Consider the following 18,202-nt stretch of genomic DNA (forward strand, 5'->3'; position numbering starts at 1 on the left):
CGAAACATGAATGTCACCCGCTGGTTAGCATTGGCCACTGGGAGTCCCGACAATTGATTGAAGCACCAAAAGCCCCGGCAGACTTTCTCAAGAAGACGTCAACACAAGGCCTCAACCGCCGCCCTCCACCACCCCGTCCTGCATCCTCACCTTCATCCCTATCTCCCAATTCCGTCGGGACGATACGATGCTGCGACGATCTCTAGCTCGTTCGGCTTGGCGGACCAGCAGGCATGCCGCCAATGCCTCGCGAGCTTTTTCTGCGACAGCTCAACGACCGGCCGAGGTTGAGCTCACCATTGGTGAGTGGCATCATCGATCCTGCGTACGATGCTTGGGAACACGAATTGGCTGACAGACTGGCTTTCAGATGGCAAGAAAGTATCAATTGAAGGTAGGAGAAGCACATCGGAGGTTCTGACAAAATCGTATACTGACTTGCTGGTAGCCGGTTCTGCTTTGATCCAGGCTTGCGAGAAGGCCGGAGCCACCGTTCCCAGGTTCGTCTCACGCCGGAGTGTCAAAAATTTGATGGTCGAAAATGCTGACAATGTGTAGATACTGCTATCATGAGTACGATCCGACACCGTCCCCCGACAGCCCGCCGCGACTTCCGATGCTGACAAAATGAATAGGAAGTTGATGATTGCTGGCAACTGCCGTATGTGCCTGGTCGAAGTCGAAAGGGCACCCAAGCCCGTGGCATCATGCGCTTGGCCTGTTCAGCCGGGTATGGTCGTCAAGACCAACTCCCCGCTGACGCACAAGGCACGAGAGGGTGTCATGGAGTTTCTGTTGGCGAACCACCCGCTTGATTGCCCTATCTGCGACCAAGGTGGCGAGTGCGATCTTCAAGATCAGTCGATGCGATACGGCGCTGACCGGGGGCGATTCCACGAGATCGGTGGCAAGCGTGCCGTGGAGGACAAGAACATTGGTCCCCTCATCAAGACCTCGATGAACCGGTGTATCCACTGCACAAGGTGCATCCGATTCTCCAACGATATTGCCGGGGCTCCGGAGATGGGCTCCACTGGCCGTGGAAACGACATTCAGATCGGTACCTATCTTGAGCAAAACCTCAACTCCGAATTGTCCGGCAACGTGATCGACCTCTGCCCCGTCGGTGCCCTCACATCAAAGCCCTATGCGTTCCGGGCTCGGCCATGGGAGCTGAAGAAGACCGAATCTATCGATGTTCTGGACGGCCTTGGTTCCAACATCCGTGTCGATTCTCGAGGTTTGGAGGTTATGCGTGTTCTCCCCCGCCTGAATGACGACGTGAACGAGGAATGGATCAACGACAAGACCCGCTTTGCATGCGACGGCCTCAAGACACAGCGTCTAACCATGCCGTTGGTACGTCGAGAGGGCAAGTTCGAGCCTGCTTCTTGGGAGCAAGCCTTGATGGAGATCTCTGCTGCACACCGGCAATTACAACCCAAGGGTGATGAGTTCAAGGCTATTGCTGGTGCTCTGACCGAGGTCGAGTCTATGGTGGCGATGAAGGATCTCGCCAACAAGCTTGGCTCTGAGAACCTTACTGTTGACATCCCCGCTGGTAAAGGCCCTGTTCCCCACGGTATCGACGTCCGCGCCAATTATCTCTTCAACTCTACCATCTGGGGCATCGAGGAGACGGATTGCATGCTCCTCGTTGGCACAAACCCACGACACGAAGCTGCTGTACTGAACGCCCGTATCCGCAAGCAGTGGTTGAGGTCCGATCTTGAGATTGGTGTTGTTGGCGAGACCTGGGACTCGACTTTCGAGTTCGAGCACCTCGGTACCGACTTCGCCGCGCTCAAGAAGGCTCTGGCTGGACCGTTCGGCAAGAAGCTCCAGTCTGCTAAGCGACCTATGATCGTTGTTGGCTCTGGCGTGACCGACCATGCCGATGCTAAGGCCTTCTATGAGCTCATCGGTGGTTTCGTCGACAAGAACGCCGCAACCTTCCTGACTCCCGAGCACAACGGCTACAACGTCCTACAGCGCGAGGCCTCGAGAGCTGGTGCTTTCGAGGTTGGCTTCGTTCCTCCTTCTGCTGCCGTCGCCCAGACCAAGCCCAAGATGGTCTGGCTTCTTGGTGCCGATGAATTCAACGATGCGGATATCCCTAAGGATGCGTTTATCGTCTACCAAGGTCACCATGGTGATCGCGGTGCCCAGGTTGCCGACGTTGTCCTTCCTGCTGCCGCTTATACCGAAAAGGCTGGCACCTACGTGAATACCGAGGGCCGTGTTCAGATGACCCGTGCTGCCACATCCTTACCTGGTGCCGCTCGTACCGACTGGAAGATTATCCGTGCTGCCAGCGAGTTCCTAGGTGCTCCTTTACCCTACGACGACGTTGCTCAACTCCGTAACAGAATGCTGGAAATCAGCCCAGCCCTAGGCGCCTACGATGTTGTCGAGGTGCCCGCTCTTCAGCAGCTCAGCAAGGTCCAATTAGTAGACCAGAACAAGGGTGCCAACGCAAGTGGTGAACCCCTGAAGAAGGTTATCGACGATTTCTACTTTACCGATGTTATCTCTAGAAGGTAAGATGCTCTTTCAAGATGACCTATATATAGATTGTTGAGACTGATATGTGCAAACAGCTCACCGACGATGGCGCGATGCTCGGTTGCCAAGGCCGCCGGAAACCCAGACAACAACCTGATGGCGCCTGGCATGACAGAGGCCAGGCCTATGGGTCAGGTCATGTACGGCGCGTAAAAGACGACGAAGTTGTATTTACGGAGATGGGGATAAAAGTGATCATTAATAGCACTTTGTGAGGCTGGCCGGGCTCTATTTCTTTTATTCGCTGGATGCTTCAGACGCATGGTACTTGTACATATACCGCGGAATCGAGGAGTCGTAGAGAAAGTACATAAAGTGTCCTGAAACCAGCCACCTGCGTTTTCTTTCGTGAGATCTCCGGGAATATCCTTGGGTGCTCTAGTAATTTGGTTTAACTTATGTGAATTGCTTGAACTTAAGTTCATGTTGGCCTGAGGTAGTGTGGCTCATCGCCCTCCGATTCTCTGAGCTCTGCCCTTTCTATTTACATCTATAGGCTCTCGGGCAACCTCGTCACTACAGGTCTATGATCTACACCTCTTATGAACTACAGCTACATTGCAGCGCCCTCTCGGCCCGCGGCACATCGCCGACCCAGCGCGTCTCTTCCTCCTTGTCGCCCTGATACTCCACGCCATCCAGCGTCTGGCCGGCCCAAGACTCCTCAAACGGGTGCAGCGCCATCTGCATGACGCGGTCCAGCACCGCGCGCTCGCCGCCCTTCTCGACGCGGCGGATGATCTCGTCGAGGACCCAGCCGCGCGGGACGAAGTTGGGATTGACCTTCTGCATCTGCGTCCTGCGCTCGCCGTCGGCCGCCTGCCCGTCCTCCTCGTCGCTGCCCCAATCCTCGAGGATCCGCGTCCGCCACTTGCCCAGCCACGCGCCGATGCGCTTCCGCGCGTCCTGCTCGCTGGCGCCCAGGACGCCCGCGAGCTCTTCCTTGTGGAAGAAGACACCGGCTTTCACCTCGCGCGCCTCCTGGGTGTCGAGGTGCGCGACCTTCAGGCCGCTGAGGCGGCGGAAGAAGTGGTGGAAGTCGAGCTCGAGCGCCTCCATGGTGTTGAGCAGCTCCGAGAAGAGCTGCTCGAAGTCGGTGTCGCGGGACGTCTTGAGGCCGAGCCGCGCCGTCATGAGGCGCTTGTACTCGGCCAGGAAGACGGCGCGGTACTCCTCGCCGGCCTGCATGATGAGCTTCTCGGCGCGCCGGACAATATCGTCGGTGTCGGCCTCCTGGACGCCGTCGTCGACGAAGGTCGGGTCGTCCACCTTGGCGCCGGCGCCCAGGAGCTCGCCCAGGGCCTCGCCCAGGCGCACCAGGTTCCACCAGATGATGGTCGGCTGGTTGCGGTACGAGTAGCGCAGCATGTGGTCGTCGTGGTTGGGCGTGTAGGAGGGGTCGAAGTTGTCGAGGAAGGCGAAGGGGCCGAAGTCGATGGACAGGCCGAGGAGGGACGTGTTGTCCGTGTTCAGCACGCCGTTCATGAAACCATACGCCTGCCACTTGGCCACGGTCAGGGCGTTGCGCCGCACGATCTCGCGGTATAGCCTGGTGAATCTGTTCTCGGCGCTCTCGGCGGGCCCTTGCACTTCGTCCTTGTCGACGCCGCGCGTGGGCTCCGGTGACGTGGCGGGTTTCTCGGGGTCCTCCAGGCGCGCGGGTAGCGACTCCCAGCCCTTCCCGGGCCCGAAGGCGTCCTCGGCGACGTAGGTGGCCAGCTGCCGGATCAGTTTGCGGTCGCCCCGCGCGCGCAGGATGTCGAAGTTACCGATGCGCAGCCAGCTCTGCGCGAAGCGGCACACGATGGCGCCCGGCTCGACCGTCTCGCGGCGCACCTTGGTGTCGGGTAGCAGCGTCAGGCTCAGGGCACGCGTGCTGGGTATGCCGAGGGCGTTGAGCGCCTCGCTGACGACGAACTCGCGGATGCTACTGCGCAACACCGCCTTGCCGTCCGCGAACCGGCTGTAGGGGGTCAGGCCGGCGCCTTTGAGCTGCAGCTCGTAGCGGGTTGGCGACCCCGTTGTTTGGGAGGAGTTGGAAGGAGTCGTCTCGAATAAGCTGATGGCCCGGCCGTCGCCCAGCTGGCCAGCCCACGACCCGAACTGGAACCCGCCGTAGCACTGCGCCCAGGGATAGCCGCGGCCGTCGGCGTCCCAGCCTTGTATCTTGTTGCCCGCAACCGTGTCCACGAAGTCGTTCTTCTCGGGGTCTCGTACGGTGGCGGGGTCGATGCCGAGGTTGCGGAGGGCGGCGGGCGAGACGGCGAGGAGCTCGGGCTTCTCGACGGGTTGCGGGCGCACCCAAGTGAAGAGGGCATCGCGGACCTGGCGCGGGCCGATCTGGTCGCGCGGCGTCTTGTGGGAATCGGCGGGGGTGGGGAAGAGGGAGTCGGCGGGCAGCTTCGAGGTGAAGATCCAGGACTTGGGGATGTCGTTGATGGAGGTTGCGCCGGCGCCTGCCGGGCGGCCGCCGTCGGCCTGCAACGACTGGGTGGTAGACATGAAAGTAGGTCGAAGCCGAGGAAGCCGAGGGAGCTTTCGAATGGTTTGGCGGCACGTAATAGCGGATCGAGGGAAGAGCATATGGAAGTATCTCTAGAAGTTCGAAGGTTTCGCTCGCTGCCTAGGTAGGTGTGTCTGAAAGGAACTAGGCGGATAGACAGACGGACATTAAACGGGATGAATGGGATGAAGCCAGGTAAATCGGTTCTATTAAGCAGTCGCTACAGAAAATCGTGTTATACAATTACCAAACAAGCCAAAACCTCTTTTCAGAACATTACAGGGCTGAGGAGGTTCTGGTCCGATGGCGATAAACGTCAATCTCTATCGAGGAAGGATAAATGATGCTTTGGTTTACATGCGAAGCCACTCAACAGCTCCGAATGAGCGGGGTTGATAACTGAACGCTCATTAGTAAGGTGGCGTGGCGATCCTTGTCATTTGACGGATCTATGTATGTACAGGTGTAGTTCAACCGAGTGAATGTCGGTATCGAATGAATGCATACGTACGTTTACATTCCTCGTCAATTTATAATCAGTAATATCACTATAACTTCTGTATCATCCTATACCAGGAGTTCAATGTTCTCTAGTCTTGGCTTCAACATAAGCCCAGTCTTGTTACCCCAGAATACAGAACAGCAACCGACCAGCCGACATGTGGCCGGTTTTGGGGTCACACAAACTCATCCTAGAATCCCTTTTGCCATTTGGCCAACCAGAAGGCAATGAACGATTCGTGGGTACAAGCCGTCTTGGGCCGCCCTTTCGTTACAAGAAGAAAAAACAATACTGATCGATCTCAATAGCTGTAATGTGTATTACTGTTCTAGATTTCTATCTTTTAGCTCACGACAGAGCTGGATACAATATCTCATCATATGCATACATCCTATCCAGACTTGTCGGCATGGCGCCACTTTGACTATTACTCCACGACCGCTGCATGACATGACTTGATGAAAAGGAGCCCATGCAGCAGTAGCCATCCCATTTCGTCGGGTCCAATCCTATCCACCTCATGAATTGCCGATATGCCCACTTAATATATGTATTCCGTAGTCGCATCTAAACACTGCCGAATAATTCACCCGCATCCCTTAGGTACTGACGTTGTAACCCCACCTGGACTGCCTACGGGCACCCGCCATCGTGGAATGTTGATCAGACAGCCTTCCCAGACTTTTCGTCGTTTCCAAACCAACGTACGACGAGGACAATTACAAATTACCACAATACCCTACCAATTGAGAAGAAGAACAGCTGTTCAGAATAGTAAATTGCTTTCACGCTCCCTACCTCCTATAACCATCTCTTCTTCCACCTATTCTTCCAAGATGAATGCTATAACGTCGGCATTCAAGCCAGACGCTTCTGGCACCGGACCAAAGCAAATGGACTATATCCCGCACCTCAAGCTCAACGACGGCAATGATATACCCTTGGTAAGTAGACACTTCTTGAATCGATGCTAAGCTAGACCTCCTCTAATCATAAACGTCATTAGCTAGGATATGGCTTGGGTACAGCCCGAGCCAACATGGACGGCAAAAGTGACACGGACGAGATTGTAAAGCTCACCGTCATGGCCATCAAGAACGGTTTTTACCATCTCGATGGAGCCGAAGGTAAGATTATGACGAGATGATCCATTTACAGAAGAAAACGCTTGGAAACATGTATGTTGTTGTTGACTGACATCATACGGTGGTAGTCTACGGCAACGAGGAGCAGCTAGGCGCCGCCATCCAAGCCGCCGGCGTGCCGCGGGAGAAGCTCTACGTCACCACCAAGCTGAACGGGACCAAGAAGCAGGACATCCCGAAGGCCTTCGCGACGTCCCTGCGCAAGCTAGGGCTGGACTACGTGGACCTGTACCTGGTGCACGCGCCGTACCTGGCCGACGGGCCCGCGGAGCTGCAGGAGGTCTGGCGGCAGGTGGAGGCGATCAAGGAGACGGGCAAGGCGCGCTCGATTGGCGTGTCCAACTTCCTGCAGCCGGACCTCGAGGCCGTGCTCGAGACGGCCCGGATCCCGCCCGCCATCAACCAGATCGAGTACCACCCGTACCTGCAGCACGGGTCCCTGGTCGACTTCCACCGCAAGCACCACATCGCCGTGGCCGCCTACGCGCCCCTGACGGCGGTCACCAAGGCCAAGCCGGGACCGTTGGACAGCGTCTACGACGAGCTCGCCAAGAAGTACGGCGTGACCCCCGCGGGCATCGCGCTGCGCTGGTGCATCGACCAGGGCATCGTCGCCATCACCACCAGCTCCAACGAGCAGAGGCTCCAGGGCTACCTGAACAAGATGCCCAGTTTCAAGCTCACGCCCAGGGAGGTCGAGCGCATCGCCGAGGTCGGCAAGGAGAAGCACTTCCGTGGGTTCTGGAATCACAAGTTCGCGGACGACGATCGGAGATAAAAAAGGGTCAGAGGAAAGCATGTATCCTGACAAGAATAACATTTATTGAACAGTGAACAAATTAATGAACGTGTCCATGACCAGAATCTGATAATGTTTACGTGCCAATGAGTTGTAGTGGTGTCGCATACCTTTTCTCACTTTTGATCCAGGAAAGGCAATTTTTGGTCCTTGCATGAAGAAGTATAAATACAGAGAAAAGACGCCAAGCCAATTCACAATCATCAATCACTACATGCCAACATATTATACACCAAGAGAGCGTGGGTCTCCATCATAGCTCATCATCAGATTCGGTCTCATCGTCCACAACGGGTGCTGGTGCAGGTTTCTTGGCCTTAGACTTGAAAGGCAAGGTCCTGACTGGCGGGGGTTCAGCAACGTCGTCAACAGCCTCAGCAGCAGCCAGATCCTCCGGTGGTTTCTGCGAAGCTCTTGTGGTGCGTGACGCAGCGGCAGTCGAGCCCCTGGCGGGTTCTGACGGTGCGGAAGAACCCTTAGACGCCCGGGACCGCGTGTTTCGTGCCGGCTTAGCCTTCTTCGGGGCTGGTTTAGGCGGCGTATCCTCTTCTTCCACGTCAGTCTCATTGTTGTCAGGTTCGCTCTCAGTGGCATCGTTGTCTGTTGTCTGCTGCTCATCCGTGCCCGGGTCTTGTTGCGGCCCGCTGCTCTGGTCGTCGACGTCCATTTTTTCGAAGCCGCCATCGCTATCGTCGGATGCGGGTTCATCCTTGATCTTGCGCTTCGACGTCCTCGAGCCCCCTGCTTTCCTCATGGTGTGCTGACTTGCACTGATATTTTGCAATTTCTCCGGGTCGACGTCGGCCGACTCAATTAGCTTCTGCTGTTGGCGGATCTTGAGTTTCTTTCTCATTCAAGAGGTCCCGGAACTTCTCTAGCAGCACGCTCTCATCATTTTCCTTAGCCTTGAGGAGGTCCTCAAGTTGGCTCGTGAGCTCCTCTACGGACTGCTCTAGTTCTTTGGCCTTCTCCTTGACGGCTCCAACCTCCTGTACCACTTTCTCGTGGTCCTCGAGGATTGTTACACACCAATCAAAAGGCGATATACCGGGATTTTCATAAGTCTCTTCGAATTCCAATAGTTCGATAGTGCCCAGGCGTTGCTGATGATGTTAGACTTAGTAAGCCCGTCCACATAAACTGTCTCAGAGAGGTCGCAGGACTTACAGCAATACCCTGGATGTTCTTCCGAAAATGGAGCGTGATCACTTCTTCCGGGCGCAGCTCTACCTTGAGTTCGATGTCCCAGGCCCTTGTGGCACCTTGCGGGTCTACCAGGATCGCAATCAAGATCTGCTCCCATTCAGCCTCGGAACAAGGCGCATTCGCGGCCTGGAACTCCTTGATACGGTTGTGACGCACTGTGTGGCGTTAAAAACAAGGCAAGAGGTCAGCCCTTCATGATTCCTAGATCAGGGTCCAGCGATTCGGAAATGCAGCTACGTAACGCATGAATTTGAAGGACGGGGATCCGGGGCTGGCGCATTGTCGATCATAACGGAGCCACACAACCGAGAACAGGTGCTAATAATATGAAAGGCAATATATTTAGGGAGCCGGCTGCTTACTTTTTGTTTCGAATGCGCTTGCTCCGTCAGTCCCTCGAATCAGCAGGTCCAGCGGCTTGGACCCATTGGGCCTTGCTTCCAGAACGACATTGCCGTTGGACACGGCATTACCACATGGCACGCGGAAGATGCGCGAACGCGCCATGTTGAGTCGCTGCGCTGTCGGAATCAAAACGTCGTCCCGAGATGCGTCGCGTGGCGTAAGTCCGGCCCAAATGATTTGACCGTTTCAAGCCAGTTCCGCGATGAGCGGTATGAAGTGCGTATGTAAGATGTCGTGGCAGCTGTGGTTCGCTCGCTAGGGCAGATTGCAGGCGGAGTCCTGTTTCGCTGGTACTCGGCCAACGACCTGCGGGGACGTCGGGAATGATGTCGATAAACAACCAAAATGAAACCAGTGATGACATTAAGCCGACGTTTCGACTGTCGTGGGTTGGTTTTTGGGCTTATTCTCAAGTTGAGGAATCATAGCCCGCACCCGCAGCAGTTATTGCCGCTGATCCCAGATGCTGTTATTCTTATTATTACTGGTGATCCCAGTGCAACTGGTGGCCGGGTAGAGCTGAGGTTGGACAAGCTTTCGGGCCACAGAAAAGGTTGCATGGGGATGGATTACCCACAAGCAGTTTGCAGATTGGCCTGAAAATGCGGCCACAGCTTCAACCTATTCAGCCTGGATGCGATCGTGTAATTGTTGAATTGTATCGAGGGTTCTATTTCATGGACTCAAGCAGGAGATGTAACTGGTATTTATCAAAACTCCAATGGTAAAGTTCGTCTCAACCCTCCATTTGACGTACTCCATTCCTCTGCTCCAAATTCCAGGCAGCTGTAGGCACCAACAGCTCGGTTGAACCAATACTGGAGCTTCGACTGGACCCCTGGTTCTTTGGTAGTAGCGACCTGTAAGTAATAGGCCCGGGACGATCTAAATCGGTCTTCCGATCCACATCAAAGGCCAGAACTCCAGCCATCATAAGGCGGTACTAATGAGCCTCAATCAAAACACACAAGTTAGCAGTACTCGTCAGATTGTTGGACTATCTGCATTGAGATCGCTCGCCACCAGATCACATTGAAAATATATCACACGTACATGCATACCGACTTTTGCGAACAGGGGAAATGACACCTTGCAGGAGGAATGGGATGCATTGGTATTGAAATCCCAGAGGAGGGGTTACAACAATCAAGGGTTCTTTGTACGCGATCCCACGCGCTTTTTTCGTGGTGACTGTGTGTAACAGCTTGAAACAGCTTAGCATTGGGCCCACGTGATACACGGGACATCAGGAGAACCAGAAAAAAATCAGCAAAGGGGACCCATAAGATCTGTGCTTCCGGGGCCCTGCTGGCTGCTGTCCACTGGCCTTACCCTTAGCTGGCAATAACTGGTCACTGCCCCAGCACACACGACCCGCCATCTTTCCAGCCACTCAACTCAACTCACTCACTGATCGCATCACAGTGACACTGCCGATTTCCCCGACCTCCCCCCCCCCCCAAACCTTCAATTCATCGTGATTGCCTCCCATCTTTTGAGACCATTGTGTGTCGTTGTCGATTCCAAGTTTTGGGCTGGGAGAGTGTAAGAGACCCTGATCTGACTACTCAACCCATGGAATGACATACACCCGCACACAAGTTCAACTACTACCCCATCCGAGACAATCACCTCGACTTTGATCCCACCACAACGCGCGCTGCTTTGGAGGAGCCAGCATTACCAACCTTTGCCGTCCCAGGTTTTGCGGCATTGTCTCTACCCACCACTCCCACCTGTGACACTATTATCGTCATCCTGTTTTTGCGACAGTTCGATACGCCTACGAGGTTCATTATCGACAACAACATAGAAACAAGCCGTTTCTCCTTGGATGCACTTCACCATCTTGTCACGCCAAGCTCTCTCGGAACCATCGCGTCGACCCGACGCACCCGACGGTGGACGTCCTGCAGGACTTCTACCAGAGACTAGGATACCCGAACAGTCCAATCGAAAATGCGCTTGGGAAGTTGTCATAGTTGCTGAGGAGGATATGACATCGCAGCTCTGCACGTCAAATACTGAGCTTCACTTCTGGTAGCCTCGCATGACCATATACGCCATATAGTCTCCACCTCTGGACGTTGGATACGGTCATACCTCACAGGTATCGCAAACGATACACTCTTGATTACGACACGCGGCAGATTGACGCGCTGTCCGCAACTCTTCTTTGCTATCAGCGACAAAGACACCTTCACCTTGCGAACATATGTACTACCTACGCACTACCCTCAACAGAAACTGACATTATGGATACTTTACGACTAAAACCCAGGGCCCCGGTAGAAGAGGAGGTCGTCGAGAACTGGGACGATGATGATTTTATGATTGATGACGACCTTACCTTTGGCAATGGTTCAACTACGGGCCACGGAAACCGCCGAGACAGCCACAACTCGTTCCGGTCTGACCGGGAGTCACTGGGCGGTGACGAGGAAAGGCTTCTTCATTTACCAGGCGATGACGAGAAGTCCACACTGGACGCCATAGCCGCCGTCACCAATGCTGGCATCCCCATTCCTAAGAACGTACCACCATCTGCACTCATGGGCGGCACCATTAAGCGGCTCGGAGGAAAGAAGCTCAAGAAAATCTACCAAGAAGATTGGGGCGATGACTTGGAGCTGCCCAGCCCAGGACAGGCCCTACGCATAAAACAGCCAGATAGCTCTCAGTTTCCCGAGACCTTGCGCCAAGTGAGTGGTGGCAGCTCAGCAGCTCCAAGTCCCGTCAAGTCAGCCACAGCCAGCTTTACCGAAGACACGCCTCTATGGGATAGCCCACCTAAGCAGCTTGCCTCGTCTATGAACACGGATATCTCACCAAAGAGGCTTGCGCCGCCTGCGGAAATCTCGCCTTCCAAGAAGAGGCTTACTATGCCTGTTGACCTGGATAGATTCCGGGACAATGAAGATGACGATGATGTGTTTGGCGATGGTGAGAGTACCATCAAGGCATCCAAGCTCCGAGCGCCCATGAGCATGAGAAATATCTCTTTGGTTTCACAGCCCACCCCAGCAAAAGTAGAGGAGAGCGACGACTTCGAAGCCGATTTAGAGCTTCCTTCGCATGGAAAACTGAACCTTTCAAGTCGCAGAGATATCCCTCGAACACCTGCTCTTAGCAGTGGTGATGAGTTTGACTGGTGTGAGGGCAGCCTAGGAACAAGATTTGGTGGTACACGCCGAGACGCTTTCTCAAATCGCAGCTCAAGTGCATCTGCATTGAGTCCTAGCATCTCGAGCTCTATCACAGCCGAGAGCGAAGACGAAGCACTCGATGGAATTGTTCTGCCTAATGGGCCGCTGGACCTTACTGAGCGACTCAAGCGTCGGAAGCAGAGCCAGTCGCCTCAGAGGGAGCTAGATTCCAAGAGGGTCTGCCCATCCAAGGAATCTCCCCCGGAGACCCCCGGACTGGACAAAGGAGATGACCTAGACGGACTTGAAATTGGCGATGGCGATATTTTTGGCTCAGGCAAGACCAGCATGCATCGCAATGTCCGACTGAAGGACATCCGACCTATGAGCCCTGCACGTCCCAAGACAGCTGTGTCAATCACCTTCAGCAACAAACCAGTATCTTCTTTGTCCAACTCCCGACTTCCGAGGCCTATGGGCCATGAGCGCTCTCTTACACAGCCATATTTGGAACCAGTGTCAGAGAGCGGCGGTCCCATACCATTACGCCCGGCGAGGAGACCGCAGTCTCGACTCGGCGGCCATTCTAGCCATTCTTCGGTTTCCAGCCTGCACACGCCGACCACGCCCTCGTCAACTACATCTTCTGTTTCTCCTGGAACGCCTCGACGAAGAGAAATTGGCCAGAAGACTTCGACCGGTACTTTGCGCAACGAACCCACTACTACAAACGCTCAACTGCTTCGCCTTAAGAGGTCCCTACCAGTTCTGCGTGGCGCGCCGCAATTGCCGGCCCGCCCCCTCAGCGGACGTTGGGACCGACCACCCTCTCGAGACAGGCCTACATCTTCATTGGGACCAAAAACACCGCTCGAAAGATCACGGCCTTCGCCGTCATACGAAGGCAGTGCTGCTCAGGCACGGAAAAACTCTGCTCCATTTCTGCCCGCTGGGGCATCCAGCACCCAATCCCAGCATGTGTCCTCTAAATATTCGCGGACTTTCCGACGACACGACTCGGATGTCGGTCTCAGAGATCAGACCTTTGTCAAGAACCTTCTCGAGCTCCAATATGAGATCGCCTAGCCCCCGTCGATCCCGCCCCGTCGAGAAGATGGCTGCCGAGCCTTGGCACAACCTCAATAAGCCACGCCGGATACGCCAGTTCGGTGACGGCTCTGAACTTGATGCTTTTGATGATTTACCGACATCAGCTCAAGTCGAGTCGAAATTTGAGAAGCTTCCTAGCGGGAGTGGCAACCGGACAAATATACGGAACAAGCTCTACCAAAATGTTCTACCGGGCCGCAGCACTCCCTCTCCCGTTTCTCCGTTTTCCCCGGCCAAGCCCGATTACCTGCCTCATTTTGCTCGAGACACGGCTGCCAGTCGCATTGCTAGGGAAGCGAGTCTGGCGAACCGTGCCCCGCAGAATGGACCCCTTGCTCCCATTACTTCCCAGAGATTAGGGCAAATCTCAACTCGGGGCAATCTGCACCCCCACAGTCACCACAGTGGCACAGCCGTTCGACAAAAGAAAACCAAACGGCCTCCACAGTTGAAGCCACACCTGATAACTAACCTGAACCCAGCCAAGGATAGCAAAGGTAAGTTTCCCTCCATGCAGATGAATCAAGGGTCGCGCTAACTCATGGCAGTTGTCAATGGCATGACCTACAACCCCGACACATACCGGTGGGAAGGCAATGAGAATGCATTGAACGCTTTTGAAGTTCCTGCCTCGTCGCCTTCCACTGCGTCTCTCTCTTTCCGCGCGGGAAAAGGAAGCATCGACGCCGCGGCCGATGCTCATTCAAGCAATGGGCTCAAGCAAGGGTGTGCGCCGCGTCGGTGACATGATATTCGATCCTGACATGTTTACCTGGCATAAAGTCGATCCAAATACTACGCCTACAATGGCACGACCAGGAGATCCCATGGACATCGTGGAAGAGGACGATGATCCATTCAAGGACATCCCCGACCTTGAGGAGAAAGATACCGAGGGTGGTGAAGGTGGCCCAGGCCGTGTCAGTGAGATGCACGATGACTGGCTTGTTGGCGAAGAATTCGACGTTGGGCCTGAATTCGTGCGTCGCCAGCGCGAAGAAGAGGAGCGCTGGCGCAAGAAGTGCGAGAAGTGGGTGGGAACGGTTGATCGCGATAACGACGCCTGGAGATGGGCTATCCGCGATATTGTCACGGGGACATGATTCTGAACGACATCATTTTTTACATGCATTTACGGCCGGAAAATCACTTACGACTGTCTAAACGCGCTCAGTATTCTGGCGTTTGGATACCATACGACATTTTTAATATGGAAGGGGAAGGAGTTCTGCTTCATCTTGGGGTTCATCTTTTGATACCCCATATTGTGTTTTTATATGCCTTGGTTGAGTTTATTTCTGGCATTCTTGGGGGCATAAGAGGCAGGGGGGCGACCAAAGTGACGATAAAAGGGGAATTGCAGCAAGTATACGGCTTGCTGGAAGGAACAGTACTGCGTCGTCTTTGGATGTCTCTGTGGGCGTGTCATTGACCAGCTTGTTGCCGGTTGATGCGCCTTTTCGAGGATAGACGACGGTGATATTTTTGCATCATGAACATGGCTCATGAGGGGGATTGAACGAAACTTAACGACTTGGAACGAGCAAGACTTTTATGACATCGATGGTGTATCTGTAACATTATTTTCGCAATCGACGTTGCGCCATTGATAGACAAAAACGGGGAATGGGAGTTTACGTTTGAACATAAGACTATGCGTCTTCCCAGAGAATCATGTGATCATTATGTGCTGATGGCTAACTACATTATGTAGCAAGCAAACAGCTTCTCGGCCATGAGCTTCCCAGATAGGGAGGTGGTATTGCCATGTCTGTCTCGGCTTTCGGATCGTCACGATAGCGATGCGTGTTCTCCTTTTGATCCCGTATCGTCCGTATCTTGGCCATTGGCTAATCAGATCGCTCTGGCTACTGAATCGAGCAGGTGAGAAAGGCGGGCAAACATGCAGGCATGACTTGGCATCCCGTCTGATTGGCCGCTCCGCACATCCTCATCTAACTTGAGCGTGGGCCCTTGCATTTCGCCTATGCAAGCATCCTGAGTGCTTTCGGTGCGTCCATGATCTCATATATATAAGATGGTCCGACACAAGCAATCCTTTTGTGTGTCACCTCACACATTCCGCATCGCAGCAAGGTGGTCGGTCGTCTGTTTCCCCTCTTTCTTCTCTCTTACCAGACCTCGGTAGTAGAGGGATAATAAGTCAGAACTGGGATAACATGATGGGCTTCAACCCACGTTCAACTGCCTTCGCGGCGGTCGTGACTTTGCTCGCCGACCTGGCGTGGGCGGCACCCTGTGCGTCGGACCCTTTCAAGATCCTCGACGCCCAGAGCTGGGTGAACCCCAACGACATGACCTGGGCCGACTTCAAGGCGCCGCCGGGCGTGGACTGGGCGGACCCGGCGCGCAAGGGCTCCGAGCGCAACTTCAACATCGCCCTCGTCACCATCGACTACCCGGACCGCGCCTTCGTGATCACGGGCGCGCCCAACTCGACCATCTACGGCAACCCGCTCGCGAGCGCGTCGGGCATCGCGCGCGCCGACGTGCCGCAGTTCTACCGCGACCTGCTCAATACGCCGGGCGACGTCAACCGGGGCCACACGCTGCACGAGTACTGGATGCAGGACTCGCTGGGCCGCTACGGCGTCGACCTCACGGCGTTCGGCGCGTACGCCATGCCGGCCAGTTCCTTCGAGTACGGCATCGAGGATCAGATGAACGAGGGCTACTGCCCGGCGGGGTACCGGTGCGACCGCAATATCCGTGCCGACGCCCTGGGCCTCTGGCGCGCCGAAGTGGGGCAGGAGACGGCCGACTCGTTCGAGCTCGTCTTTATCCTGTCCGCGGGCCAGGACGAGTCCTCGACCTGGCAGGAATTTGGCGAGATGCGCTTCCAGAGCCGTGACGACGTGCCCGACGCCTTCGGCCCGCCTCCGGGCACGGAAGGCAACGGCAATGACACCCTGCCTAACTGGGCCAAGACGCGCTACGTTGACTGGTCATCCTGGGCCGCCGCCTCCAACATCTGGCCCAACGCCGGTGACGGTTCGTCGACGCAGGGTGAGAGCTCGGGGATGGGCACTTACGCCCACGAACTTTCGCACTTGCTCGGAATCGGTAAGTCTCAGTCCTGCCTTTCACTGGAATTTATTTCCAAAACAAAAGGACTAATGAACGATAATAGGCGATAACTATAACAACCCTTACGGTAACCCTCTGCGTCGCGCCTTTGCTGGTCCCTTCTCCATGCTCGACCGCGGCTCCTTCAACGGTCCTGGTGGTGAGTAGACCGTTGCATTGACAATGTCCGTATGTCAAATGTGAATATATAACTAACAGTGTATACGAAACAGGTCCTCATACCCGTTGGCTTATCCCTCCCACAGAGGGTGGTTCGATGGGCAGCCTGCACAGTCTGCGCGACAAGGCCCAGCTCGGCCTCGTCAGCAACTCGAGCATCCTCCACCTGTCGCGCGAGGGGGTCGCCACCTCGGGCGTAGTAGTGGCAACGGTGACGGCGCGGGCCGTGGACCCGGGCCCGTCGGGCCTGATGGGCCTGCGCGTCGACATGGACGCGGACCGGTCCCCGCCCTGCTCGACCGAGACCGACGTGCTCTGCGACGGCGGCGGCTACGACCACTACCACGTCGAGGTCGTCGACCGCATGGGCGCCGACAGCTTCCAGCCGGACCACGGCGTGCTGCTGTCCAAGACGACCGACGACGGCTGGACGCAGCCGTTCATGTGGACCGTCGACGCGAACCCGCAGGACATTGACCTCGTCGACTTCGTCCGCCCCAACGGCACCGACGCCTACATCACCATGGGCGACTACCGCCAGCTGCTCGACGCCCTGTTCCACGCTGGCACGCGCTCGGGCTCCCAGTTCGAGTATGTGGATGCGGCGAACCGGCTGCACTTCTACGTCGTCGACATCCACCGCGACGACGCCGGCGTGCTCAGCTACACCGTCGCCGTGCGCTCGCTGGACGGCAGCGGTGGGCCCAGCACGCACGGCGTCGCGCTCGCGGCCGGGTCCGCGAAGGGGGTAGGAAACCCTGTGGCCAGTGGCGTCACTTGCGCGTTCGAGCTCAGCAACACAGGCACTTTCGCCGGCGAGGGCGACGCGAGCCACCCGGATGACGCGGCGGCGTACCTCGACTCGGACGTCTACCGCCTCAGCGCCGCGGTCGAGGGCGCGGGCTGGAGGGTCGAGGTGCCGAACGCCCTGGCCGCCGTCAAGTTTGGGGAGTCGGCTACGGCCAAGGTGGCGGTCGGCGCTTCTGGTAATGCTACTGCTTCCGCAGTCGTCACTTTGACGGCGACTTCTGAGTCGGATGAAACTGTTGTGGCGACGGCGAAGTGCAGTGTTCCTAACTAGACTTAAGCTCAACCGCTAAACTAATTATTATTGTTACTACCCCTGATATGATATTATTTCCCTGAACGTATATCTAACTTCACCCCTTAACAGTTGATAGCATGATGATCAGTAACTTGAACCAAAGAACTACACTGTCTCCCTAAACGCATGCTCCATTTGGCCAGACGTCACAGTTCAATGATCAACGGCTCATCTCCCCTAAGTGCCCGCCACCGGTTAGTAGACTCCAGTATATCCCAGCACCCCCTCAAAAGGGTCGCGTACTTCTCTCAGAACGCCGCCGACACCTCCCACCCGTCCCGCTGGACGGGCGGAGAAGGTATGTCGGTAGGCATACGGCAAGCCCTCACGTTGAGTCCTAGCCTGGTAACAGTACCTTAGCAGCCAACCCAACAGCATTTAGTGATACAATAACTCACCTCTTGGAGGACAGGGACCGTAGTGCGGTTACTACCTCTCTACCTGGTCGC

The 18,202-nt window shown here is 55.6% G+C and overlaps 7 protein-coding genes across 7 annotated transcripts; 5 read left to right on the forward strand and 2 right to left on the reverse strand.

Moving 5' to 3' along the window:
- Positions 1-187: 187 nt before the first annotated feature.
- Positions 188-2,718, forward strand: PG994_001478 (ndufs1 NADH-ubiquinone oxidoreductase subunit; the record flags this gene model as incomplete). Its single annotated transcript, XM_066852887.1, has 5 exons — positions 188-302; positions 359-500; positions 559-573; positions 636-2,540; positions 2,601-2,718. The coding sequence occupies 5 exons, from the start codon at positions 188-190 to the stop codon at positions 2,716-2,718; spliced, it is 2,295 nt and encodes a 764-aa protein (XP_066721028.1).
- A 387-nt stretch (positions 2,719-3,105) lies between these two features.
- Positions 3,106-5,148, reverse strand: PG994_001479 (uncharacterized protein; the record flags this gene model as incomplete). The annotated part of the gene is made up of 1 exon (XM_066852888.1): positions 3,106-5,148. One exon carries the CDS (start codon positions 5,146-5,148, stop codon positions 3,106-3,108), a length of 2,043 nt encoding a protein of 680 aa, XP_066721029.1.
- A 1,258-nt stretch (positions 5,149-6,406) lies between these two features.
- On the forward strand, positions 6,407-7,493 carry PG994_001480 (NADPH-dependent conjugated polyketone reductase C1; the record flags this gene model as incomplete). The annotated part of the gene is made up of 3 exons (XM_066852889.1): positions 6,407-6,514; positions 6,577-6,697; positions 6,784-7,493. The coding sequence occupies 3 exons, from the start codon at positions 6,407-6,409 to the stop codon at positions 7,491-7,493; spliced, it is 939 nt and encodes a 312-aa protein (XP_066721030.1).
- Positions 7,494-7,767: 274 nt separating this feature from the next.
- On the reverse strand, positions 7,768-9,227 carry PG994_001481 (uncharacterized protein; the record flags this gene model as incomplete). The annotated part of the gene is made up of 4 exons (XM_066852890.1): positions 7,768-8,337; positions 8,399-8,617; positions 8,682-8,875; positions 9,083-9,227. 4 exons carry the CDS (start codon positions 9,225-9,227, stop codon positions 7,768-7,770), a joined length of 1,128 nt encoding a protein of 375 aa, XP_066721031.1.
- Positions 9,228-11,380: 2,153 nt separating this feature from the next.
- Positions 11,381-13,357, forward strand: PG994_001482 (cytokinesis regulator; the record flags this gene model as incomplete). The annotated part of the gene is made up of 1 exon (XM_066852891.1): positions 11,381-13,357. One exon carries the CDS (start codon positions 11,381-11,383, stop codon positions 13,355-13,357), a length of 1,977 nt encoding a protein of 658 aa, XP_066721032.1.
- Positions 13,358-13,385: 28 nt separating this feature from the next.
- PG994_001483 (cytokinesis regulator) lies at positions 13,386-14,484 on the forward strand (the record flags this gene model as incomplete). Its single annotated transcript, XM_066852892.1, has 3 exons — positions 13,386-13,878; positions 13,930-14,118; positions 14,165-14,484. The coding sequence occupies 3 exons, from the start codon at positions 13,386-13,388 to the stop codon at positions 14,482-14,484; spliced, it is 1,002 nt and encodes a 333-aa protein (XP_066721033.1).
- Positions 14,485-15,564: 1,080 nt separating this feature from the next.
- PG994_001484 (M6 metalloprotease) lies at positions 15,565-17,729 on the forward strand (the record flags this gene model as incomplete). The annotated part of the gene is made up of 3 exons (XM_066852893.1): positions 15,565-16,465; positions 16,533-16,628; positions 16,702-17,729. 3 exons carry the CDS (start codon positions 15,565-15,567, stop codon positions 17,727-17,729), a joined length of 2,025 nt encoding a protein of 674 aa, XP_066721034.1.
- Positions 17,730-18,202: the final 473 nt, after the last annotated feature.

Source organism: Apiospora phragmitis, assembly GCF_038363925.1.
Source record: "Apiospora phragmitis strain CBS 135458 chromosome Unknown utg000002l:1.0-5516284.0:1.0-5523493.0, whole genome shotgun sequence".
NCBI lineage: Eukaryota > Fungi > Ascomycota > Sordariomycetes > Amphisphaeriales > Apiosporaceae > Apiospora > Apiospora phragmitis.